This window comes from Simochromis diagramma, unplaced genomic scaffold, assembly GCF_900408965.1.
Source record: "Simochromis diagramma unplaced genomic scaffold, fSimDia1.1 OVJJ01000361.1, whole genome shotgun sequence".
Classification (NCBI taxonomy): domain Eukaryota; kingdom Metazoa; phylum Chordata; class Actinopteri; order Cichliformes; family Cichlidae; genus Simochromis; species Simochromis diagramma.
Window position 1 is genome coordinate 11,048,131 of NW_024386860.1, and position 26,965 is coordinate 11,075,095.

The following is a 26,965-nucleotide window of genomic DNA, read 5'->3' on the forward strand; positions in this document are numbered from 1 at the left end:
TGGCCTGGCAAGAAGATCTTTATTTTAAAATTAGATTTCAACACATCAAAATGAATATTTGCAGTTTTAAGACGTTTTTCCGGATGCCTATGTACAACATACTGAAGGTTAAAATTGCAATTTAGCGTTAGAAAGTCTCTGGAGTATTTTGTTCCACGAGGAATCTAAAACGAGTGAACACAATAATACGACAAATAACAAAAAAGCTAGACAAATTCCTTTAAATGCACACAGATTCATATAAAAAAGTCACTTTACTTTTCACAAATGCAAAAACAACAGACATCCATAAAACTGCATTAATACCTGCATCAGCTAAATGAAACTATATAAAACTTCTGAATATGTTTAATTGTTGAGATGAGATATTTTTAACTATCTAAAAATAAAATTATGTACACTGTAAGGCACTTGTGGCAGCCAAAATATTGTGTACATGAAAAGGCAAACCTCGTCCATGTTAGAAAAGCATACAATCACATTTAGGACTAATTATGACATTTTTAAATCAACATAACAAATTAGCAGTGCAATAAATATTTACAGTCGCTCTCTTGTTTTTTTAAAGATCAATGCTGCATCCTTGTTGTACTTTGTTCTCTTTAGGTTTTTATTTCACACAACCAGGCTCTCCCGACTCACAGCTCCATTCTGCAAAACAAGAAAACTCATTAGCTCACCCAATAAACTAAAACAGACTCTCTTGATCAAAAACAAGCAATGTGTCATTGGCCCTGAAGATGTATTAATAGAGTAATTTCAGTAATGACTTTTGCCTTTTCATAAGAAGTAAGAACATAGATTATCATCAAACCAATACACTTACAGCAATCTCAACTTCTGTGACTCACCTTGCGGAGGTTGCTTTTCTTTTCATCTTCACTGTAAGGCGGTGGTGGTGGTGGTGGGTAGTCATTGTGCCGGCCAGGGTTTCCAGAGGGTGGGTTCACAGGTAGTGGAGGTGGCCCACGTGCCCCCCTCCCCCGATCTGAGCGGTCGCTCTCGCTGTCCAATCGCTCCTGGCTCCGCGCCCTCTGCTGCTCACCCATCCTCTTCCTCTCCATGGCTTCTCGTAGAAAACTGTCATCGTAATCCTCGCGCCCGCCCCTTGCACCACCACCATACCGGCGATCCCTCTCCAGATCCATTAGATCGTCACGACTGTGGCTGCGCCGTCCTGGGAGATCCCCGTAGGCTCCACCCTCTCCTCTCCGGCGATCGGGGGAGTAGTCACGACGTCTGCGGTCATCATAGTCACGATCATAGCCATTCCGGGCGCTGCTGCTCCACCCATCATCAGAGCTAAAGAAACACAAAACAGCACATTGAATTTGCTGAACTGTTTTCAGCTACTGTCGTGTTCCGAGTCTCACTTTAAAGTTCAGGTGATGTTTACAACCAAACATTGCATCTGTAATTGGTAACAGGTTAACTACTCATGATACTGTGACTCCACATGGGATGGAGGCTATGGTTCCCAAATGTCCGTATGTCTTATCAACATTACATATAAATATCTTCTTTGCTCAAAAAAAAAAAAAAAAAAAAAACTAAAGGAAAACTTTAGATCTGTATACAGAACTGGGTATACATACTAGACTGGATCATGTGCTAGGAGTGAAACGATACCAACCACATCGCTTGATGGAAATGACGATTATCAACCTACAGAGGGTTGAATTCAAACACACCCCAAAAAAGTTGTGTTTGTCCATTTTGTTGAAATTTCATTGCAGCAAGACAAAATGGTACTCAGTAGTTTGTATGGTCCCCATGTGCTTGTATGTATGAGAATTTCAGGGCATGCTTCTAATGAGACTGGTGGTGTCCTGGGGGATATCGTCCCAGATCTGGACCAGGGCCTCCCCTGACCACCATTGAGCCACCACCATCATGCCAAATCATGTTACAGACAGCATAATGTCCTCCATGCCTTCTCCAGACCCCTCCACATCTCTCATATATGAAAAGAATTTAGGTGTTTATTTAAATATCAGCTTCCATATGAAATATATACATTACATCTCAAAGAACAAAGGAGCATGAAGGCACAAGGGTGCAGACCACAGAGCTGTCGGAATGCTACTACACAATCCCAGCAGAAGAGGTTACACGAAGAAGATGTGGGAATTATGGAATCTTCTATACCCGACATCTAGACTAACTGTGAAACAACTAGTAGTTCAGCGCAACATCTGGAAGAGGCAACTGATATCACAACTAGAGATCAATGAGGTACAACACAAATGCTATGGACGGGGGTGGGGGGGAAGGACATCAAGTTTGAGATTGGGTACCAAGGCCCAACAACAATTAGTGTGCTGAAGGTGTTGAGTGTTGAGAACACGACAAAGAAATAAATTTTGAGCTTATGACTAACAGTGATGTCTGAAATCTCTGTGAAACTTTACTAAATGACTTGCTGCACATATCTTCAAACATCAAGCCGATGGCGAAAGGTAAATGGTGTGATATGCTAATATGGATCCTTTCTTTAGTGAGCTTGCGTGGAAAGTACATGCATCACCGAAGATGTAAACCACAAAAAAAAAACAAAAAACAAACAAAAAAAAAAAAAAACTAGGGCAAATTTGTCAGCTGCACTTTGTCATCGGGCTAAATTAGTTTACAATTCCCTTCACTCTGATGAAACACATTTGGAAATTACCTTGAGCCAAGGCTTAACTAGGCAGACATAGTTGATTGTTTGAGCAAAAATGACACAAGACATGCTAGAATTAGAATAAAGTGATAACATTGTGATACTGAAAGGTTGCGGTTGAACTGACACTATGTGTGGGTGACTGAACATTTCAGTTAAACAATTTGCACATGTCTCTCTTTACTTTGAAACGGTAAATAAATGATCCTGTAATGAGAGATGTATGTACATGGTTCATCTTTATACTAAGACAATTACTGTGAAACTTCAATGATGCTGCACATGGTACAGATTATGCTGAAAAAAAAAAACTCTGCTAAATGATGTGATGATGGCAACAAGGAGGTTACTCGAGAAACTAACACTCACCCTCTTCCTCCTCTGGAGTCTGGGCGGCGTTGTGGTGGGTAGTCGTCTCTGGGGTATCGCCGTCCAATATCGTCAAGATTGTCCATCGAGCGGGAACGTACGCGGTTCTCCATGTAACCTCCTCTTTGCTGCGGGTAATCATCACGGCGGCGGCCTTGCTGGGAAACGCTGCTGATGGTGCTCATAGCTTCATCATGGTCATACACTGTGGGGAGATGCGGGGGCTGGGAACGACCTCCACGGCTTCGAGGCTCAGATCCACTACTGTCGTGCAAGGAACTGACTTCAGTCATGTTGTCCACTGAGACAGGAAAATTGAAAAAGAAATGCAGGTCAGAGGAAATAAAATTGAGTTTAGTAGAAGGATCAGAAAAGTAACAACATGAAAGCTCTGCAGCTATCAATGGGCCACAATCAGTAACAATTGTTGTAATTTATGTAATTTTATTTTGTATTACTAAATGCAGTCAGTTTTCACGTACATGACTGCAGAATGTTAAAATCTGTTCCTGTGACATATTGTTTTCTGGGTAACATTTAACAGCTACAAACCACAAGTGCGGAAAGTGGTAATGACAAATGAAACGTGAAACACATGACATCACATACTGGTTTTTCCCCATCACAACCACAATTCCAGAGTAAGACAAGCAGTCTCTCTCTGTCTGTTCTAACAAAGAAAAAAACTTGATGAGTGTTGATGACAGATTTTACATACTATATATATATATATATATATATACACCGTATTTCCCGGACTACAAAGCACACCTGAATATTAGCCGCACAAGCTAAAATCAGGGGAAAATCCTGTTTTGTACATACATTAGCCGCACCTGACTAAAAGCCGCAGGTGTTTCAATGTTGACTTATCATATGTAAGAGAATATGCACAAAGGGAATTGTCAGGAAAGAGATGGCTGTTTGGAGACACATCACTTTTATTAATATTTTGAAAAACAAGTTATGGGTACATATTTGCACATGTAGTACATAACAGTAACCTACAGCACACCAGAAAAATAGATTCGGACTACCTTTTAGGCTCAGGTGCAGTGACACGGCTTTAACAAGAAGAAAAGTCAGTCATTCACCATCTTTCTCTTCTTCCTGCGCACTAAAACCACCAAAGTCCTCTCCTCCAGTGTCGGAAACGAACAGGCTCAGGATGGCTTCGTCATCCACTCTCCGCTTCTCTCCTTCGTTGTCACTTTCAAAACTAAAGAAATCCTCGTTGTCAGTGTCAGAGTCGAACACCCTCAGAAGGGCCGTGGCGGTGTCCTCCTCTCCATCATGCAGCAGTCCAGCCCTTCGAAATCCGTTGGTGATCGTGGATGTTTTCACACTTTTCCACGCTGTCAGAATCCACTGGTGGAGTTGGGCATAACTTGCTTTTCGCAAGTTTATCGCCGCTCATCATCCACGCCTCCCGCTGAACGCGTAGCGCTACTTTGAAGTTTGTTTTTCGCGCTACTTCGTACGGCACTACGTTGCCTGGCGGACGGACATGTGACCAACATACCACTCTTGAACCCCGATCCTTCCGCCAGGCAACGTAGTGCCGTATAACAGCGGAACAAACAAAACAAATCCTCTTACGATATCACAAAAATCATGGACAATCCATAGAAAAGCCGCACCTGACTAAAAGCCGCAGGGTTCGAAGCTTGTGCAAAAAGTAGCGGCTTATAGCCTGACAATTACGGTATATATATTTTCCTATCTCTCTCTTTGTCTTAACAGGAAGAGAGAAAATGGTCTTCTTAAATTATATGATCATTATATATTATCAGTCCACAAAAACTATTAGATAGGCAGTTATGTCAGTTTAGAGCAGAACTATTAGTATTTTAATTAATTAAAAAACAAAGAATATTTACCATTTGGCTTAATTGTGTCAGACTCATGTCAGACAGAAAATCTTGGAGTTAATTTAGCATTTACATTTATCTGACTTTCAGTTGAATCTTGTTATCGATTGCTGGCTTCAACGATCATAATCTACTGTATTATTTAACCAAATTGTGAGGACGAAAACTGAAGTTAAGATTTTTATCTGCAGTTATTTTTATTTTTATGATTCATGTATTCATATATATTATCCCTGTTTAATAAAGATTACTGCACTTAAACCAAAATTCAACCAATCAATGTATATAGGACTTCCAGCCACAGAATCTAATATAGTCTGCCACACAGGAATAATAGGAAGCAATCAGTTACTCACAGCGCTGATAGTTGCCAGGCCTGGATGGATCCATATTGGCAAGCTCCCTCTCCATATAGTAAATGGCACGCGTTGCGTTCCCGTCAGGGTCCACCTGGATTCGAAAACCACTGCGAGCTGAAGTGAGGAGAATAAGTTCAAATATAGTGAATGATTTCAGCTTCTTTCAATATTTGCATACTCTTATCAAAACCATCAAAAAATGCTTTCATATTTGTGACAAGTTGAAATCCCTTTATTGCACAGGTTTGTCATACATTGTTTTTTTTTTTCTTTCATATGCGCTGCTTTGTTTATGAGAAGCTGTAAATTATTGACATTTGATTAAGAGTATAATCAACAAAGATGTTTTGTTTACAAAACTTTTTTACCAAAAGTGATATTTTTTTTCGGTGAAGAAACACCAGAGTCAGCATGATGCTATTAGAGGAACTAAGAGAACTATAAAATCTTTATAATTTTGTCAGTATTGCAACATTAGAGTAAATATAAGCTTTGACAGCACAATTCTGCTCTCAGTGCATGGAAAACAAAATTATTTGCATTAGATACAATTCACTGCTAATCTATATTTTACATATAACTTTGTGTATAAAGACAGTCATGCAACAGTGAGACCTGAACGAAGTAGATGAAGCATACTGGCCTAGCAACATGCTAAGCTAATATGCATCAAAAGGTGTTCTACAGATTTAAAGTGGTGTTAAGATATTTGAGCTCTTCCAAAAGTAGATGCATAAAATCCTAAAATATAATAAAATGTTTAATAAATGTATACAACAAAATCAAATTATCAATTTTACATTTAAAAGAGAACTTCAAACACAAATATCCACGTATATAAAAAAATGTGAACAGACTAAGCAGCTGTGTCACACAAATACAGTTTTTTTTTTAAATGCACACATACATTGTGGGCGGAATCCCACTAGTTATGTGAACATAACCACATCAAAGTAAGATGAGAGTAAGAATGCAAAGAATCAGTTTTAGGTGAGGTGAGGTGAGGTTTTAAATATATCTTCTCACTTTAAATTTGGTTTATATTCATAATTTACCACATCAAGTGAGGGAATTCCTCAAATCTGAGAGATAATACTGATAAAAAAAAAATACCCCACCCACATAAACAAAAAAAAAAAACATTCACACCGCAGTGTATTGTACACCTGTTTGGGTGTGGGTGGGTTAATTCCTCCCCCCAACACACACACACACACACACACACACACACACACACTCACTCTACTCACTGTTGTCCCCTCGGTCTTGCTCACGTAGCAAAGGTACCTGGGAGCCGTGTCCCACTACATAGAGAACAAAAACAAAGCAAATTTGAACAAGCACTCCACAAAGCTAATCTCTGCACAAAGTAAAAACCTCTGCGTTGTTATTATGAAACTCATATTCAACAGTTAACTGAATTTTCCTACTCATGGCTGCAGAAGTACAACACATTATGAAAACTGCAACAGACAGTAATCATTGTGAACTTTCAGGTTTGTAATTTGTATCACCTACCTGAGCTAGCACCATCATATTCATGACCGTAACCACTCTGAGGCAGCTGGGCTCCAACCCCATTAGGTACAGGAAGTAGAGGCATACCAGGCTGCATGTATGGTGGCTGACCATACATACTCTGAGCATAGAGGGTGGAAGCATATTGATCCCCCATACCTTTCTTTACTGCTTTTCCTGCCTCATACACTGCAAGACAATGGAACAGAGTTGGTTTTAAGCATGTTGGTGAAAGATGACATCAACTGCTGGAGACTGTAAAATTATTAGCAGTTTAAAATTTGTGATTTTTCTGTTGAGAGTTAAAACAGAACAGATAATAGTTTACTGTCTTTCCATTAAATAAATAGAGGTATTCTGTTAACCCTTTTAGGAAATACCCCAACTTCCCATTGAGTCAGTGTACTTTAAAAACCATAACCACTGGAGGGGAAAACAGTCTGGCTTACAAACATGCAAATGAGGGCTGAAACAGTAATGCATTACCTTAAACTTGTTTTAAAAAAAAAATCTAAAAGAAAATGACTTTTCCAGTTGAGTATTTCAGTACCTGAAGTCCAGCTTTTAAAATATGTTAACAAGATGATACTGTTGGCTGAGCATTACACGCACTCTACTAAAAGAGAAGTTGTCAAAATGTTTCCTCTGTTTGATTTATTAGTATAGGCTCCCACCACAAAATAAGCTCACAGTCAGTTTCTTTTCTCTCTTTTTTAAATATTTTTTTCTTTTGCTAACAGGCAAAATTGACTTGGAGGCACCCCCCAAAACCTTTCCCCTCCAGTTTGTTCAGGGTTGTCTCGATAGGAAACCAAACTAAAGTGAACCGTTTCCTGGTTTAGGATCATATTTACATTTTAAACATAGTTATGGAAATTTAATTAATAAAGCCTCTGGGGGTCAGGCTTCCTGCAATAAATTTAAAGCTGAATGCTCATCCACTTCCCACCATCTAACTGTGTGTAATGTGTGTGAAACAGACATAGTGAAACAAAGTGACATAAAATCACTGTTACTAAAACAATGTGACCAAAACATCAATGAAAAAAATTCAACCCCCCCCCCCCTCAAAAAAAAAAAAGACCCACACACAAATTTGTGCAAGCTGGCGTACAAGAACTCTCCCTATAGTGAATTGTACGCTGTACTATTAAAATTATGATCTCAAAATGCACTGATACTCAATGGAACAGACGCATTTTAGTCTAAAACGGGATTAAACAGTAATAATAAATGTGGTTAAAGAAAGTTATGCACAATTTTATTGGCTTTTCCGTTTGATACTTACATGCTCGTGGACAGCAGCAGCGATCCGGGCAACAGGGGCAACTGACATAACAGCAGCAGGTGTGTGGACAACACTGGCACCAGCAAATCCCAATCAAGAGGACCAGCAGAAAGAAGCCAAGGACCACCAAAACAACCAGGAGCCAGTCTGCAAAAGACCAACAATTAAATGCATTTGTTTAAAGATTTAAGATTTGACATTTCTTCTTCAATTGCTGACATAGTCCAGGAGAAAAAAAAACACATGAAATTCATGTGAACCTGAACTACAGCTACAGTGGTCCACATTTCCTTTATTTGTGTATTACATCAACAACAGAAAACACCTATACTGTATATGTAAATGCATCTTAACAATAACAGTCATAACAGATGAGACAGTTCCACAAGATAAGACTTACATGCCATTTTTGTCATTTACATAAACAACACATGTTGGCAACCATGGTGACTTTTAAAAGGTTTAAACCGGTAAAGCCGGTTCACAAGTCTATGCATGCAGCTCATAAAAAAAAAAAAAAAAACAGAGAAAGAAGACACTGTATATTGAAATGAATCAACTAAAATGCAAACTGTGTTAGCAGTGTGAAAAACATAGGGCTGTGTACACAGAAAAGGGAATGAGGGCTGAATGTACTTTGGTAACAGGCTGCCTGTACTCACACTGAAAGTTAGATATGCAAACATGGGAATTGAGTCACACTAAAGAAAGAAAGAAAGAAAGAAAGGCAGATAACAGCATAATGGGATATTAAGGATGCCAGTAAACAGCAAGTAAAGCAGAGCAGTGCATAAACCTATATTTCTACCCAGAATATGATGCCTGACCCTTAAATATAGCAGCCTGGTTTCAAATTGAGTCACAGTTTCTTCCTATATGTAAAGGCACTTCTGGAGTGTGACCTTAAAAGGAATTTATCATGTGTCAGATAATTTTTTCTAGCAAAATGAGTCAAGAGTGGTTATGTTTTTAAAAAAGCACACAAGCCAATTGTACTCTTGCAAGGAATTACTCATTACCCCAACCTCATTGTTACCCTCCTGTTCTTTAAGGTTAAACCTGATAAGTCATACGCCTCTACTGTGGGACTGAAACTTGACTGAGCTATATCAAGAGGCTTGTACTACCTTCCATAACCAGTAAGTCAATGCCAGGCAGGAGGTCAGTAGAATTTGACTTTCTCTCTGTGAAAGAAAGATAAAGCCACAATTATTTTTATGTGGTCTGCTTTTGTTACCTGCAACCTGTGACTCTAAAAACCCTTTAAGAACTCAACCTGTGATAAATACCCTCCTATCCTTTCAGCCACTTGAAAAATCTGTCACGCCAATGGTTTTGTGCATTTGTTCTCAAATATTCTAATGTGTAAGCACAAGATTGTGGGTGGGGGGAAAGAAATTGAAAGCAAAACAAAGAAGTATCTGCATAGAGTATACCTGTACCTGAATGCAGTGGCTATAAATGGAATTAACTTACCCAGTACAAGGAGCTCTGTGTAGTCTTCACTATTTCCTGTAACATCTTGAGAAGAGATGACAGAACAGAAGTAGACACCACTGTCTCCCCATGCAGTCTGTGCGATATTCAGGTCTGCATCTATGGGTAACAATTAATATTAGTACATTTTTTTGTCATTGTTTTTCGTTGTTATTCAAAAACTGTGGGTCTACCAGATGACCCTCAAATACATGAACTATACACTACCAAATTCAAGCTGACCCTCAAGAGGTATGTGGTTTAATTGACTCAGTCAAATCAATTAAAACATTAGAATTTTTTTTTTGACTTTTTTCAAACCACTGAATATTTTTTAAGACTCCATTGCTCATTTTGAAGGCCCCAGCAAGTCAGGTATCCAGCTATGACTAAGCACTCAACTGGTCGTTGAACAGGACACGTGCAGGGCAGCTGGGTTGGTTCTGCTCGTGGGTTCTTTCTTTTAAAAGGAAGTTTTTCACTTGTTATCAGGTAGTTGCCCAAAGAGGATTGTCTGTTTCTTAGGGTTTTCTTCTGGATAGTGTGGGGTCTTTATCTTGGAGTTAACAGTACCTTGAGTTGCCTTGTGATTTATTGCAATATAAATAAACCTGTACTGAAATGAATTCATATCCATCACCTTACTGTGATTTTTTTCTAGAATTATATCTACTCAGTGCCCATCATACTTCAGCACACTCTAACGTACAGCAAATAAACAGTACAGCTACAGACTATTGTTATTAGCAATTCATTACCCTGAGATTTATCAAAAAAAGAGCAGCAACCTAGCAGCACTGTTCAACTTATAAGAAAATGAGTGAGCCCATCAAAAATACCCATGTTTCAAATCAGTTTGAAAACAAACAAACAAACAAACAAACAAACAAACAAACAAACAATTGGACTGAAATATGCCATCCCTTTTGTATTGAAAATAAGAGTGAAATAGATCTTTGACAAAGTCACAGATTCTGTTCATAATTTTTATGGACAGAATTTCTAGGCAAAGCCAAGTGGTGCAAGGCTTTCAGTTGGGTGGTCTCAGGATCTCATCTCTGCTTTTTGCGGATGATGTGGGTTTGTTGGCCTCCAGCTCGCCTTGGAATGGTTCACAGCGTCAGCATCTCCAAATCTGAGGCCATAGTCCTCAGCCAGAAAATTGGTGGAGTACCCACTCCGGGTCAGGGACGAGTTCCTGCCCCAAGTGGATGAGTTTAAGTATCTCGGGGTCTTGTTCACAAGTAACGAAAGAAGGGAGTGGGAGCTCGACAAACAGATTGGTGCGGCAGCTGCAGTGATGCGGACACTGTACCAGTCTGTTGTGGTGAAGAGAGAGCTGAGTGTAAAAGTGAAGCTCTCAATTTACCGGTCGATCTTTGTCCCTACCCTCACCTTATGGTCACGAGCTGTGGGTAGTGACCGAAAGAACAAAATCGCGGCAGAAATGGGCTTCCTCCAAAGGGTGACTGGCCTCTCCCTTAGAGATAGGGTGAGATGTTCAGCCATCCGGGAGAGGCTCAGGGTAGAGACGCTCCTCCTCCATTGAAAGGAGCCAGTTGAGGTGGTTCGGGGATCTGACAAGGATGCCTCCTGGGTGAGGTGTTCCAGGCATGTCCCACAGGGAGGAGACCCAGGACACGTTGGAAAGATTATATCTCTCTGCTGGCCTCGGATTGCCTGGGTGTTGCCCTGGAAAAAAATGGAGGAGGTGGCTGGGGAGAGGGAGGTCTGGGCTTCTCTGCTTGGGCTGCTGCCCCCGCGACCCGGCCCCGGATAAGCGGAAGAAAATGGATGGATGGATGATGACAGATAGATCTTTGAATAGTAAGACTTAAGACTACAGAACAGTAAGATTCTTTACATTAGTATTCTTTCTTTTCTCATACAAATTCAGTACATCTGAACAGAACATATAATAGAAAAAAGTGATATATAGCTCTCATGTAATGTGAAACTAGGGCTGTTCGATATAACGATATACAGTATATCGGATGACGATATAAAAACATCTATGTTTCATTTTACGCTATCATTTGTTTCATGGTGTTGCAAAATAAACGTTTATGTTTCATCGTTGTGATGGTCATTGTAGTGGCTATATTGATTTCTTAAAGTTCTCTCTTTCTCTTATATTTAATTTAAACACACTACGGATGGACAAGCGCCTGTTTTTATGCTTTGTCATTAGCAACAACGATGGTAAAACCATTGCGTGTCCGCTTGTTTATTTTCCACATAAACCTTTCACAATAAAGCTCAAGATCCTGTTGAGACTTTTCAAAATAAACTGAATCACGTGAAAGAGTATGCAGAGTATTTACGGATGAGAAGGAAAAAAGAGCCGCCAGGTGCTAAAAAAATAAACCTTAGACTCAAACGTTAGAACAGGCTTTTCCCCGCAGCACGCCGTGTAATAAATACTCACAAAGAAAACGGCGGCCGTTACAACTTATGTCTAAAAATATATCGTTTCATGCATCGGTTCAAACACTCGACTCCAGGTACACGACGCCCAGCTGGAAACACTTCACAAGTCGAGCTGCCCGCGATTCACAGAATTTACAGAAAATGTTAATTTTTTTGTGCTTTGTATCGTTATCGGGACGATAGATGTCTTATATTGGGATATGAGATTTTGGTCATATCGCACAGCCCTATGTGAACCTACTGCAGAGACAGGCAATTTATTTTCTCAGGTGGCTAAATGAGAACCTGGTACTGTTGTGAAGGGTCCCCACCATTAAACTGAACTCAATTCTGCTCAATATTAATTCAATCTTTTTAAATGTTATTGGTATGGCCTTCCACAACAGACCCAATTTCTCTTGTGGCCCCTTAGGAAAATTAAATGTACACCCTCGCAGTGTTTACGCATTTTCCAGATTAATTACAACAGAAGAAGGAATTACTGACAGACATCTTGATTCATGCTCAAGCATCCGGGTAAGGAAATCCCAAAATGTTGAGCTGTTCATCTGCATGTAGCGTTTTAAGTGGAAGAAATATTTCATCGCTCATCCAAGTTTTCAAAATGCTATGTCCAGATGAACAGCATCAACATTTTGGTACTGCTTACAGACTAACATGTCGTGCCAAGGCTGTTACATATCTTAAAAGGATTTCAGTGTATTAATTAACCAACTTACTGCCGGTTATGCTGATCTTGCGCTCCTGGTACTCAGGGCCAAGGGTAACTGCAGTGCCTTGCTTGGAGGCCACTATTCGCACTGTCCTCTGGTTGTCTGCACACTCAATGGTGGGGTTATAGTTGGGGTTGTTTTGAGACAGAATGTTGTCTGCACTGCTGGGATTGAGTGCAGCCTGAACCGGGTCCCGACAGTAAGACTTATACTTCCACGTTACAATAGGGAGCTGAGTGGCCGTTGTCTGATACTGACAGGTAAGGGTGACAGGCTGGAAGAGAATGACGACATACCTCTTGGTAGGACATTGAACTGATACACCCATAGTGGATTCTAGAAGAAAAACAAAAATATAAGTTAACAATGAAGATTGACACAAATTATGTATTATTACTGTGATTATCATGATCATGTTTCTGACATTTAAAAAAAAAGGCATCCTACATCCTCTAGTATTCCCCAAAGGCGTGGCACGAGCCAAACACCATTTCTTCACTTCTAGTATCACGGAGAGTACATGTAATGAGTCACCTCATCTGTAATGAGTCTGGCTGCATGAGCTCCAACCACTATAGCTTTAGATTATGATGGCTACGTTCTGATAACACAGAACTACAATTAAAGGAAGTTTTGAAGTCTATGTCATGTCTTTACAGTTAGTTAAAAAAAACTTTTTTATCCAAGTATGTGATACTTGAAGATGTTGACTAGTTAGTGATAATGACATTATAATTCAACACACAATCAGCAGGTTTACTATATACAGCCCTAAGTAAGGCCCGGATGCAGCCCTCAACAAGCCTTAAATCACCACACATGAGTTATAGTGGAAGTTTTTGTTTATAAGAATGCAACATCATACAAAAACTACTCAGCTCCCTCCGCTTTCGTCTGCATTTCTACTGCACTTAATTATGAGTTATATTATTTTATCCAAAGGCTATGCCTTGGATACCAATTCGGCTTCCTCTCAATCAAATTCAGTTCCCCAATATTTAAAGTTTACAAATAAAACCAACACCAACCCACAAGGCTTCAAAAAGGTGTATTTAACAAAAAAAAACAACAAAAAAAACCTTTTCTACCCGCATTTTTTTCAACTAAAAGTTTGTTTTTTGTAAATATGTCGAATAATAACAATATCAGTAATAATAATAACAAAAGAATTACTTTGAAAATAGGATTCATAAATTGTTTTATTCATATCAATCTATTTTTTTATTTTATTTTTGTTTGTCTGCGAGTGCATTATATTAAAAACTACCGAGAAGAAAGAGCCATTTTAATTTTATGTCCCAACAGGTTGTCTCAAAATCCTTGTTGTCAATTTTTAAAAAAACGTTTTCCCCCAAAACACAAACGTTAAAAGACCTCAAGCCATCAGTACAAGGAAAATGCCCACAAAAAGTTATAATTTTGGAAAAGCTAGAGTATTTAGAAAGGCGGTTTGTATATCAAAGTTTCCCCGGCCCCCACCCTGTTTGACAAATACAGGCCAACTTACCTGTCGCCATTAGAGCGGCGAAGATTATCGTCCAGAACATGTTTAATCTTGCTTCCTCGCGGTCTCGGTAGACTTAAGTATTTTTAATTCGTAAATATACAAACAAAAACGTATTCAGGTACATGTAATTTTCCTCAGACAGATAGTAACACCTCCATTTTGCGTCTTTGTGTGTTGTAGACTTGGGAGGACCCGAACGCCCCGCAGGTGTATGCCGAGAGACAGGTTGCGAAAAACGGGGACGTGTGTAAGTCGTTGTTTTACAGGTGGTTGCTGAATTTTTCGGTTGACGGCGCATTAATTTCGCTACAGAACCCTAGTCGTGCGAAATGGCCAAGTTTTTATTATTTTAAAAAGGCGTTTTCTTTACGTCTTTGCCCATTTTGTGTTCGCTAAAATGACATTTTAACCAGGAAGTACGCTACGTGTTTTACCCACCGTCTAGATGGTACAGTCTAGAAACTGATAAACGACAAGAAAGCGCTGTTTGTTAATTTTAAACCCAGGTTGTGGGAGAGAGAGAGCGTGACCTATTTCGTGGGGGCGGGCGCTTTTTATGTGATTTAGAACATTAAAATAAGCTTAATAGTATGAAAAGAAAAACAAACAAAAGTCTAGTTTCTACACTACCATTGTACAGAACTTTAACTTTACTGCTTGGGAATAGACCTATAAATGTCAGAAGTGACTGCTTACTAGTGACTTCATTTTGAAGGCTCAACTCTTATCTTGACTTCATTGTTCCCTGTTTTTCAACACTTTGCTTTCACAGTCCAGGTTTTGCTTGTGGATCAGAGAGCTTCTATACATATAATAAGACTAAAGTCTTATCAGACCGTGGGAATCTTAAATTTTGATTTACCAGGTTTAACTGAAAGAGACCATAAATTGAAGATGTTTGTCTTTATGGCGTTCTGACAAAAAATAACATTTCATATAACTGTCCATTAAAAGATTTTTAAGCAAAAATATAGGTATGGGAACAAAATACACTACATCTGCCACAGTGAAATGGCAGCACTGATCCTGCAAGCCCTAGCAGCTGAGGGATTTCCCATGATGTACACTCTTCTGATTATTAACTGAGCACATTATATTCTGTTCCAGTGTCTGTTATGAAAAAGAACATGAACCATATGCAGCTTGATATGCAGATGTGTTTATAATTAAGGCCAGATGTGTAGATGCGTTTCAAACATAATTATTTGCTGTCAAGTAAAGCTGAAGTCTGATAAGCCAAATAAGCATGAAGGTGATTTACAGAAAAATAACCAGTTATTATGGAAATTGTTTTTCTAAAAGAAGGTGACTTCTTTGGGCTTAAGCATATGCAATAAAACACATCCTATTTAGCCATTTTGCTGTGCCAATACAGTTAAAAGCATTTTAAGACAGAAAGTAAGTATCTATGAGTAAAAAAAAAAAAGATGTTTCAGCGTGATGTTTCATGCTGAGGGATAAATGTTGAAGATCCAAAGTCCTGTTTGAAAAAAGAGAGAAGTGTGTTAAGTGAAAATGCATTTAGCCAAAAAAAAAAAAAAAAAAAAAAAGAACCACAAAACAGTCTGCTTGTAGCCCCTTTCCATTTTTTCAATATTTGAACTAAAAATATTCTCCAATTCAAGATTTACTGGGACTGAGAATTAGTATTTTTTTTTTCAAATATATCACAAAGCTTTTCTTACAGCACTAAAAGGAAAGAATAAAATCATCTATTTTAAGATTGGGGGACTGTATTAAAATGTATAATGGATTAAATGGTGTGAAATATTTTTTTGGGGGTTGGTCTATAGCTTTAGTCATTCATGAACTTATTCAAGGGACCTGATATAAGGAAGTTGTGTTTCTAAGATGAAAGTTTTGTTAAAATAAAATCACACTTACTCAGAAGATCACAGTGGTCCAATCGCAATCAGAAAGAGAACTATGAAATAAAAGAAGAAGAAAAAACCCTACAGACTGCTGTTGTTCAGTCAAGGTCAGCAAAACCTGGCTCTTGGCAATTTAACTTCATTGTTAAGTGACTATTGTATATGTCATAGGTTAGTATCATAATTTATACAAACCAGCCATTAAAATCAATCCAGTAGGTCCACGGCCAGGATCTGAAAAGACAAATTAAGATTGAATCAAGAATTTAAGTGTCTTATCTTCTTTTCTTTTCTTTTTTTTTAAATGTACCTTCATCTTTAATGTATTAATACATTTACATCAATACAGAAATTTACTATTACACATATGTACAGTACTCAAGTAATTTATTGGATCATCACCCAGTGCAAGGTTTATGCTGCAGCTGCAGTAAATTAACAGTATTGATTATTATTAAATAAATTACATAAATATATTTAATGCTAAAATATAATTATTGTTGTTATCCATTATGTCAAAGAAGTATAACAGGAATGACTATTTGGCCATCGGGTCCCCAGCTGTTCATGTCCGCATTGGAGTGTAAAGTAGCTTTTTTACCCAGTGCACCTCACTGTGCAACAAATATGTCGTCACATCTGCTGGCATGCACCTCTTGATTTTTGTAACCTGACATGAGCTACTATCGTGTTTGCTTTTAACACCACTTTAATGATATACACCATACTCCCCAAAGTATCCACTCACCGATCCAAATCATTGAATTCAGGTGTTCCAATCACTTCTGTGGGCACCAGTGTAAAAAAGCCACCTAGTCATGCAGACTGAATGACAGGATCCCACCTGTGCAACAAGTCCAGCCATGAAATTTCCTTGCTACTAAATATTACGCAGTCATCTAGTGGTGTTATTATAACAAAGTGGAAGTGAAGGCAGATGAGTGAAAACTTTTGGTGATATAGTCTATCAGTACAGAAGTTTAGAGATTCACAAATTATACAGAGGGAGAGCTTACGACAGTTTGAAAACGTGAGACTCTGTGGGTTGAAAAATACCCTGCAATGTCTTTGCCTATGGTTTTGACTCTTTATATATCAGCTCTGTGTGTTAAGTGACCAATGCAGAGAGTATACTGGCACCTTTTTCTTGGCTTATGCTGTCTCCAGAAAGGCTGATCTATTCAAGCTGTTGCAGCATCTAATTCTGTATAATCTTGGAATTAAGTTTCTGTATTGATATATAATTGAAATTGAAAAATGACACAATAATAGATTCATGTTATCTGCCAAGTTGCAGCAAGGTTAGAAAACTGAGAGGTGAAGGACCAGCAGAAAGGACACCAAAGCGTGACTCGGGTCAGCAGATATAACTTCACTTTGAGAGTGTGTCACTGTATGTGAGGGTATATCGAGCCCTTTATACCCAGAGCGCAGGATTGCTACAAACTGTTTCACCATATAAACATGAAACATATCATCATATAACTAAGCCTCTGTCATAATTAAGATACTCTTAGTTTGCCAAGTGTATAAAAGCGCGCATTGGTGTATTTTTTTTTCTTCCCCAGCTGTAATATATTGTTACATTCATAATCTCACCCACTAAAGCAGTTTAATTATTAGTTGTATTTTGACAAACATTTAACTTCGGCTTTTATTACAGATTCAACAGATAGAGGTTGCTCGTTTGTGCTCAATGTGTGCACATTTCCGGGGGAAACTCCGTTCGGACAAGTTCTGCTGTTTATTCAAAATACCAGTTTTGCTAGAAATAAGTGGGGCTCGGCTATAACATGGGTTAACCGCGACTGCGCTCACAGACGTAAGCTTTCCAGTTCGTCAGTGACGCGTTCCTTTCTGATCATCTGCCCTCTGTTTCTGAATAAAAAGTCACTCCTAGAAGCATCTAACACAACTACAAACTACTCCAAACTTTGGAAATCACGGCAGCGTAAATATTTCCCCCTTGAAAGGGAAAGTCCTATAAGTACGTGCTTTTTGGACTACTCGAACGCCCCCTTTCAAAACAAAACTTCGCTGTTCCTTTACTTCCGGTTATGTCTTCTTCTACCAATCGTATTGATGTGGAGGTTTTGTCTAGCGACATCTATCATTATATTAAAGAAATACTGCAACGAGCGCACTCGCTGTGCACTCGCTGTGCCAAAAAGGGATTTCTGATATTTGCTCAAATGATTGCCGGTATTTAAATAGTTGTATGCATGTATGTATGGCTTATGTAGCGATTAACAAATGGTGGCAGGACAGATTACAAGTTTTACAGCCTCACTATTATTTATGTGCAGTGCTGCCCTCTTACATTCACTGTCTGGATCGGTAGCGCTGCTGCTCTCCGACTTGATGGGACGTGGGGCCCGGGCTCTCAGGGAGGAACAGCGGGGATGTCAGACGGTGGGTTTATGTGGTTGGCTCAAAGTTCGAGGAGCCAAGCGGTGGGATAATGGCAACCTAATAAAAAATCTGTTAATCGCGCTGACAGGCTTGTAAACGCGCGCACCGGGTGGCCACTTCCTGAAATGCGAGTGAGTGCGCGCCTTTTCTTTTTGAAGTTTGCGATTATGGGATTGGGGCGATCTCGGGGTACCTAACGTGGGCTTAATTCGTCTCTCGCCCCCTCTCTCACTTTTAAATATATTTGTATAACAAAAATATTAATCACAAAAAGGCGGATCGCCAAAAAACGGCGTTACATTTTTCAGAAGCAAAACTGACCTTTAAGTACCCGCTGCAAAACTGCGCAGTTGTGAATTTGTCGGATGTTGTTGACTCGCAAATCTACGATTTGAGACCAGGAGGAGACAAACCCAGTCTCAGTGAACGACGACAGCACGGAAAAATCGGAGGGTTGCGTCACCAAGAATGTTAAATCTGCAGTTCAATAATCAAATATGAGGATCCATCGGCTTTGGCAGACCCACTGGGAATAAATACATTATGTGAAATGATATTAATACGCAATATAATGTGCTAAATCATACGAAATTATAAGGCTTTACCACTAGGAATGAGCCCACATCCGCTAATACTGATTTAACATGCCGTTATCTACTTTAACTCCTACTCTAACGTCCCAACCTGTAGTGGATACCGCCACTAGTTTCAGTTCCATCACAATATTGTGATGTTGTCAGTAGTCCTTGTTGTGCTATCCAGCTCCAGCTCATAAAGGGTTATCTAAAACTTTTTTTTTCTCTATGTGAAAATAAAGTACATACTGTAATGGGAAGTCCCTCTGCTGGGTATCGGGTCAGAAGTCTTATACTGCATGCCTAAAGAGGAAGAAATACATTTAAGTAGCATAATTCTGTATGAATAACTAATTACATTTAAATAATTCATATATTGTGATTAGAAATAGAACGACTCGTTACTGTGAATTCATGATGGCACAGATGGCACATATATGCCTTTTAACCGGTTTGATACACAGCACAGTAGAAATTCAATAGCAATAAAATCTACAGCCTCCAAAATAATATTTCGCATGTACAGAGTTTATCCAGACTGCTTTAGACTGTACCGATTTAAACAGGTGCATTTAACGTAAGTCTGTGCCATATCATATTGACCATAATGCCCTCCCCCCAATATTGTCCTCCCACAAAGAGACAAGTCCGGGCATGTCTGAGAGATGAGTTAGAGCTGGGCGTCCGACTTCGAAGATGAGTTACACAGAAAAGGGACAGTAGACAGCAGAGCACAGTTCCCAGCAAAGTATGCAAGAAAACAGGAGGAGGAACTTGCAGCTGGTGATGTGCGACCCAACTAAACAAAGAGCCTGGAGTATTCACCAGTTGCGGTACTTCTGATAATAGAGGCAAATGGTGGATTTAAACAACCAATTAAAATGTTATATCTAAGATGCAACACCCCAGGTAGAAAATATTTTTGAGCTTTATTATGTGCCTGTATTGGTTCAGGCTCCTGCAGAGTCACATGGTTATTTAGTTTATTCTGAATTTAGTGTTATTTTATACTTAAAAATTCCAGGGAAACAACACCCAGACTCCTCATTTTAAAAGAAGGTTCGAACATTCATTTTCTTACATTTATAAATGCTGCTGTCTTCAAGCTAGATGCATAATATATATTTTTCTATATCGTCAGAAATACTGTTATCATAGTTTTTTCTTGAAATATTGTGGTATCCTTTTGAGGCTTTTTCGCCCAACCCTTATTTAATACTGCTTGCTGAGTTTAAACCAGCGGAACATGCAGCACCCTAACGACAGTGACAACAGTGAATAGCGCTATTGTGTTGATCGTCGTCTCCCATTCTGATTTTTTTTTAACCTTATCTGCACAGTTGTCTTAACAGTTCACAGTGAATTTATAATGTTTTTATAATGTATTAGATGTATGTTATTTAAATATTTTTAAACATGCACATTCTATTTAAATTTTATCTTGACGCCCAGGTATATTTTAACCAGCATTTCAACAAAGCCAGCGCAGAATGGCACCTTAATGGCCTACATACATGTTTTATGGATGTCTTGAATGAGTGATTCCTTTGTTTCTGGTTGGATTCCATTAGTGTCGTTTGAGCAGGTAATGAAGACAAAATCGGACTGGCATACTGTGCAGGTTTTAGGAGTCTTAGGCACAGGCGGTGGTATTTGAGAGCATTCTGGGAAAGCTTTCTCTCCATAGCCTCTCCGGTACAGGTTATAGTCATCATCTTTGCCATATATTATGATGAGGCTGGAGCACTTGTCCTGATCCTTGCAGACCCAACAGTTTAGCCCATCTGCATTTAGAGAAATGGAAAATATAAATATAAACATGATTTCAGGTGTAAATGCATGCAAGTTAAAATTACATATTCTGATGGGACCTGGAATAATTCTTAGTATTGCATTTTATAACATTGTTGTAAGTCACCCCGCAATACACACCCTAAAAAGTAAGGCATACCCACGATGTAAAATGGAAAAATATTTGTTTTTCTGGTAATTACCATACAATTACAGTGTACCTAAAAATAAATTATAGTGTAATTAAATTACTTTCACAGTAACTTGAAAATATAATGTATATTCACTTTCTGGTACAATAAAATTGCAAATAAAGGGGCTCATTTAAAGTCAGATTTAATTACAGGGCAATTACGTCCTCAGTTGGGGTGTTGTATTACAAAGTGTTACCAATTTTTGAATAAAAACTTACTACAGCTTAGCTTACTCATGTTTTTAACACAGTAGATGTGCTGCAGACTAAGTATATAAATAAACTGTCTGATCAAAAATATAAAAATATAAGTAATAGTTAAAAAAAACTGCACATGTATATAAACTAGATATAAATAAATCTTTAAATACATATGAAGTACAACATACCATTAGATCCATTACAGGCAGGGAAGTTTATGATTAGAACTGCCACCACACAGAGATTGTAAACTGGAAAGAAAAAGTACGGGGCAGACTTACTCATGGAAAAAGTCACTATGAATTACTCCACGTGGGAATTTAAATAAAATTATACTCTTATTTAGGTACAGCTGTTACACTGATTGCATCATATAAGACTTTCCAGTATTTTGTCTAATCATGCATGTAAATGTAACATTAAAGAAACATGCCTCAGCAGAACTGCAATAAAATACAACAACAACTTTAACTATGTCCTCAGTGTTAAACATGCTAGATTTTTTGGCATTTAATATATCAATCTTTATGATTTAAAATGTAATATTTGCAATAAATGTATGCATGGCAGTTTTTAACAGATGCATATTGGAAATTTAATTACCTTTCCATTTTTTCCCAACAGCTCTTTTCTTGTAGCGGTTTTGGGCCGTCACTTCTTCCACTGGTGCAGCACTTCCTGGGTTTTCTTTGGCGTCTGTGTTGGCATCCATGATGTTACCCTTATTTCCTACATCTTCCATGAGTGCCTCTGTAATGGCTGATGTTCCAGGTAAAGGCTTGAATACTTCCTCTCCCTTGCTATTATCGTCACGATCTGTGTATGTCTGGCAATTGAAGTTATTTTGCGGCCCACTTTGCATCCCAGCCAAACTGGACTTGAGTAAGAATCCCTCTGTCATAGGTCTTGACTCAGGGGAGTATGGGTGTGGCTTGCTTTTTTCCATCATGGGGAACTGCTTCATGTGAAGAATGGGCCTCACACAACTCCCTGTGACAGTTACAGGCAGGGCACTTTCTTCATACTTGTAACAGAACTTGTGCACCATGTCAGAAGAAAGACCTGCATCACTGTAATATAGAGGGGAAAAAATATTGTTTTTTTCTCCCATTTTTACAATAAGTGTAAAAAACATATTTTATTAAAGAACTGTAAAAACCATGACAAAAGCATACCCGCTCTCCTGAGTGTGTAGATTATCACCATCTTTAAGTGAAAACATAACACAGTTAGTCTACTGAAAATCGTTTTCATTTGCAAAACAGTTCATTTTACAGTCCTTAGATGTTTAACTACCAAAATACAAGCATATTTTTGTTTTTCCTTTTTAAGGAAATTCTTTTAATGAGTCAGCATAATGTGCAGCACTTAGGTAATATGGTAAAATAGGAACACTGCACATTGTTTTCCTGGGTTGCCATTGCAGTAACATTAGCAGCACATGTTGTTCGTACTTTGTAATTTCTTACAAAATAACTTCAGCTGCAAAAAGTTAACAAAACAAATTTCGGTGCCGTAAAAATGAATAAAAGTTGTGATCTGAGTAAAAGTTGTGATTCCATTTCATTCCAAGCGAGGGCCTGGAATGAAATGCTACTACAGCCATTTTGCTGGTCTAGAATGAATGAAGAGCCTCAAAAATGAGCACACTAAGAGGAAAAACAACTGCCTTGCCGCCATTTTAAAAATATTGAATAATGCCGTGTCAATAAACAAACTAACCTCGTGGTTGAAAGTGGGGCAAATAATCCGACGGATAGACCATTTTCTCACGATGAGCAATAGTTCCACAGATAACCCCGTACTGGTTTTGTCCTCAAAGTGAGAGCAGGAGGAAATGAAAGAGCATATGACAGCTAGTGTACGTCATAATAAATATATTTTTTGCCACTAGATGGTGGTATTCTACTGAGGTTGATTGCATAGTGAACCTTTACTGAACCATGTAATAATAATAATGATATTATTTACCGCTTTGAAAAACGTAGTTAAAAAGTGCTTTACAGAACACAAAAGAAAATATAACTGTAAAGAAATATATATATTATAGTTTTAATAAGTCTGTAATTCTCTGAAGTCCATTAAAATGGATAGGACATAGTGACCAGAAAGGTGTAAATGTCCAATACCAATTGAAATATCTATCTATTCAAATTTTATTCTGTTTCTAAATTTAAATATGGCATTATGCACCTAATGAATTAAACTGGGATATTAACACCTCAAACTTTCTCTTTTAACAAAAACAATTAGTGTAAGTAACAGCAATGGCACAGCATGTCCCAAAGCCACAACATGCCATTGCTGTTATTCACTCACAATGTTACAACTAATTAAACAAAACCTTAAAGGACGTCTGGTCTTCGCTTTTTTAATGCAACCAAGCGGCCATCCTTGGAATTCTTTACACAGCAGCCGTCAGCATGTGGACTATGGGCTCATTGCTAGAGAACTGCTGTATATGAGTAGATAGCCCGTCTCCTTGTTTCGCAATGGCTTTTAGTTTTGTTTGTCTTTTTTTTTTTTGGGGGGGGGGGGGGGTTGCCAGATTTCTCTGCCAGTCAGTTTGTATTTAGATGATGGCTTAAAGAAATCCTAAGCAACAGCATTTGATTCGGTCATATACCTGTTTCTAATTGTGAAGCCTGAGCAAGCAGACATTTGGTTTAGTTTAGTATTCTATATCTCACACGTTTTAATGGATTTCCTCATTGTTAGCTATTTTATTGTATTCTGTAAAGCCCTTTGTACTTAATTCTCAAAATTATTTTCTTCTTCTTCTTCTCTTTTTCTTCCCACCCCACCCTGATCTAATTTTAGTCATTGCTTTCAGTTTTGGTTAGTTTTAATTTTTCTTCTTGTTTCTGTGAAGGAATTCCTGCTAGGTATCGTAAACCAAAAGCAAAAGTGGTGGGAGATAAATTGAAAATATCTATATTAGTGTTGGTACATAACAACAGTGCCAAGACACAATGTGCTAGTGCTGGTATAGACTTACATTAAAATAGATGAGTAAATAACAGCACGAGAGACCAGTTTATAATTTGATAATGCAACCAAAAACAATGCTGTTTTTTTTTTTTTTTTTCTTATTCATAAGGAGTCGCTACAGGAGCTCAGTCTGCATGTACAAGGTGTCCTTCCTGATGCAGCCGTCTCCCTTTTCCCCTGGTATGAAGCAGGGGATTTTTTAAATGTTAGGTACTTGTGTTAATCATTACACTATGGGGCCACTAGTTTAAAGCTGTACAATTTACCCAAACAAAAACCAATGAACTAAAAAGTTTCATTTCTTGTTTGTCGCCTTCCTTTTTGCTCACTTTTTCCTCTGTATCACAAATTATAAATTCAACCAAAAGGTAAAGTGCAAGGAAACATCCTGCAAAAAGTGTTCCCTTGAGATTTATTTGAGATCACTTTGAAACAGAACAAAGGAAATACTGACAAGAAATGCTGTAAACCTTCTAGTGTGGTACCTAAAACTACAGCCAATGCTACAACCAGGATTTTAAACGTATAGAGGTGAAATAGAAATCCATATACACTTAAATAATTATTCAGTGAAAATGTTGCACTGCTGCAGTGGCTAACACTATTGTCTAACAGCAAGACATTCCTGGTTTGAATTTGCAAGCCAACTGAGGCCTTTGGGTGTGGTTTGCTGTGGCTCTCTCAGGGTACTGTAGCTTCCTCCTACAGTTCAAAGAAATTCATAACAGATTAGCTGGTAATGCTAAAATGCCAATTGTTGTGAGTGTGACTAGTTGCCTGTCTCTGTGTTAGCCCAATGATAGATTGAGGGTAATGCATATGGATCTGTCCTGGACGTGTGTCTCTTCTCTTCCAATTACCCTGAATTGGACAAGTGGTTAACCCGAGTAAGTTTCAAATTATATAACAATCTTTTATTCAGTTAATATTGTTTTTCTCCTTCACAAAGGCAATGAATTAAAATCTGCTGGGGAAAGTCCAACTAGTTCTTACACATTTTTTGTTAGCCTGAAAACAATTAAGTATGAATCGACTGTAGTATAGAAATGGTGCTTTATAAACAACAAAGGATTTTTCTTTTTAATCAAATTGTTTTGGGGGAAATCCTCAGTGCATTATATACAGTCATTCCAGTATAATCAGTGTGTTTTACTTTTATAATGACAGCACACACTACAGTAGAGAGTTTGTACATAATTTGCTTGTACACAATTTTGTATCGGTGTGATGTATGAATATATACTAGAGGGATTTCTGCTACCACATATTTATGATTTGACTCAATAGGAGTTGTATACCTGGTAGGTCACCACATTAGTTAGAAAACCACAACATTTTCATAGTTTTACATTTGAAAGAAATAAGCTAAATAAGTCTCAAGCTGACTCCATGAATGTGAAATGAAGAAAAATAATAAGTGAACTGCAGATAGAAAGTAAAATGCTCGAGTAACCATGTTTTGAATCTCCTACAACATTTTTACAAAACTCTCTAAGCTGCACCTTATTGAAATATGACATCAAGAGAACAGTAGGATGAAGTTTGAAGCCAGAAACGTTGAAATCTTTACAATAGACTGCTTCTACATACAGTCATATATACAGTATATACATGTCCATATGTATACATGTATACATGCATATGGTAACCATAGCATTCAATTATAGAATCATTTTTACAAAGAAATGTTTCAAATGAATGAGAAATTGGTTGTAATAGAATTGAATATATGGAGAACAAATTAAATGGCTTTATTATTACTGTTACACAGGCCAACTAGATACAAGATCAAGAACAGAGCCTTTAAAATTCAGAGTAAGTGTGAACACAACACGAGTGTTGTTATGTTTTTTCTGGAATTTGTATTTAGAGCTTGTTTCTGTGCTGCCATGATTAGTGTCTCTGTGCTGTTTTTCAGTCCAGCTTTGTCCAGCCACTGGTAGGATTTCTGGATGTCAGCCATTTCCTCTATCCGCCAGTGGTACTTACCGTGCAGGGGCCTGTCCTTCCATGATGGCTCCTCCAGTTGCTACTCTACTTTACTGGGTTTCTGTTGCCTGAGGTATTCACTGAGTACATGGATGAGAAAACTCTTCATTGTCTCATCCTGGACAGTAGTTCTGACACTCACCAGTACCAGGCATCATTCCTTACACTTAGCGTACTCAGTCTCAGGGTGCTGGACTGGGGTGATACCTTCCGTGCTTAGTCAGGAGCGTCTTTGTCTTCATGTCACTGGCTTCCATCTCCTTCTTTAGGCAGCTTATTATCCCAGCAGGGTACCTGATCACTGGCAGGCCGTAGCTGTTGATAGCCCAGATCTTGTTCCTAATATTCAGCTGACTCCTTAGGACTTGCCTGACCCTCTGCAGGTACTTGGGGGTTGCAGCTTTCTTGGTGGCCTCTTCATGGTTCCTATTCACCTGGGTTCAGGCCTATGCAGAACAGCAGCGGGGAAAGCTCATCTCCTTGGTAGATCCCGCACTTGATGGTGCCTTGTGCTATAGGCTTGAAGTTGGCCTCCAGTGTTGTTTGCCACATCCCCATCAAATTCTTGATGAAGGCTCTCAGGGTCCTGTTGATCTTGTATTGTTCTCGGCATTCCACGACTCAAATGTGCGTCGTTGAGTTATAGGCCTTCTCAATCTGGGCAGTGCACAGGTTGGTCAGTCTGGTCTTGCAGTCTTGGGTGACTGTTCTGTCTACCAGGAACTGGTGTTTTGCTCCTCTGGTATTCC

At 38.5% G+C, this 26,965-nt stretch overlaps 2 protein-coding genes across 6 annotated transcripts; both read right to left on the bottom strand.

The window, feature by feature from the left end:
- Positions 1-14,385, bottom strand: lsr (lipolysis stimulated lipoprotein receptor). Of its 2 annotated transcripts, XM_040030524.1 has the most exons (11): positions 14,194-14,385; positions 12,693-13,022; positions 9,544-9,663; positions 9,195-9,251; positions 8,068-8,214; positions 6,780-6,968; positions 6,512-6,565; positions 5,259-5,375; positions 3,032-3,332; positions 852-1,302; positions 1-651 (listed from the first exon to the last, which is right to left on the bottom strand). In XM_040030524.1, the coding sequence occupies exons 1-11, from the start codon at positions 14,231-14,233 to the stop codon at positions 616-618; spliced, it is 1,842 nt and encodes a 613-aa protein (XP_039886458.1). In that variant the 5' UTR covers positions 14,234-14,385; the 3' UTR covers positions 1-615. The 2 variants fall into 2 exon arrangements, with proteins under 2 accessions (XP_039886458.1, XP_039886460.1); XM_040030526.1 differs by lacking the exon at positions 9,195-9,251 and having other exon boundaries at positions 14,194-14,382.
- On the bottom strand, positions 14,280-23,737 carry LOC120732732. 4 transcript variants are annotated; one of them, XR_005695661.1, is made up of 9 exons: positions 22,959-23,737; positions 22,412-22,442; positions 21,840-22,306; positions 21,425-21,487; positions 20,566-20,835; positions 19,301-19,354; positions 16,813-16,908; positions 16,078-16,298; positions 14,280-15,673 (listed from the first exon to the last, which is right to left on the bottom strand). XR_005695661.1 is itself a non-coding variant. In XM_040030530.1 (9 exons), the coding sequence occupies exons 1-8, from the start codon at positions 22,999-23,001 to the stop codon at positions 16,086-16,088; spliced, it is 999 nt and encodes a 332-aa protein (XP_039886464.1). In that variant the 5' UTR covers positions 23,002-23,736; the 3' UTR covers positions 14,280-15,673; positions 16,078-16,085. The 4 variants fall into 4 exon arrangements, 1 of the variants encoding a protein (XP_039886464.1); XM_040030530.1 differs by lacking the exon at positions 16,813-16,908 and having other exon boundaries at positions 16,078-16,117; positions 16,260-16,298; positions 22,959-23,736; XR_005695662.1 differs by lacking the exon at positions 16,813-16,908 and having other exon boundaries at positions 18,798-19,354; positions 22,959-23,736.
- Positions 23,738-26,965: the final 3,228 nt, after the last annotated feature.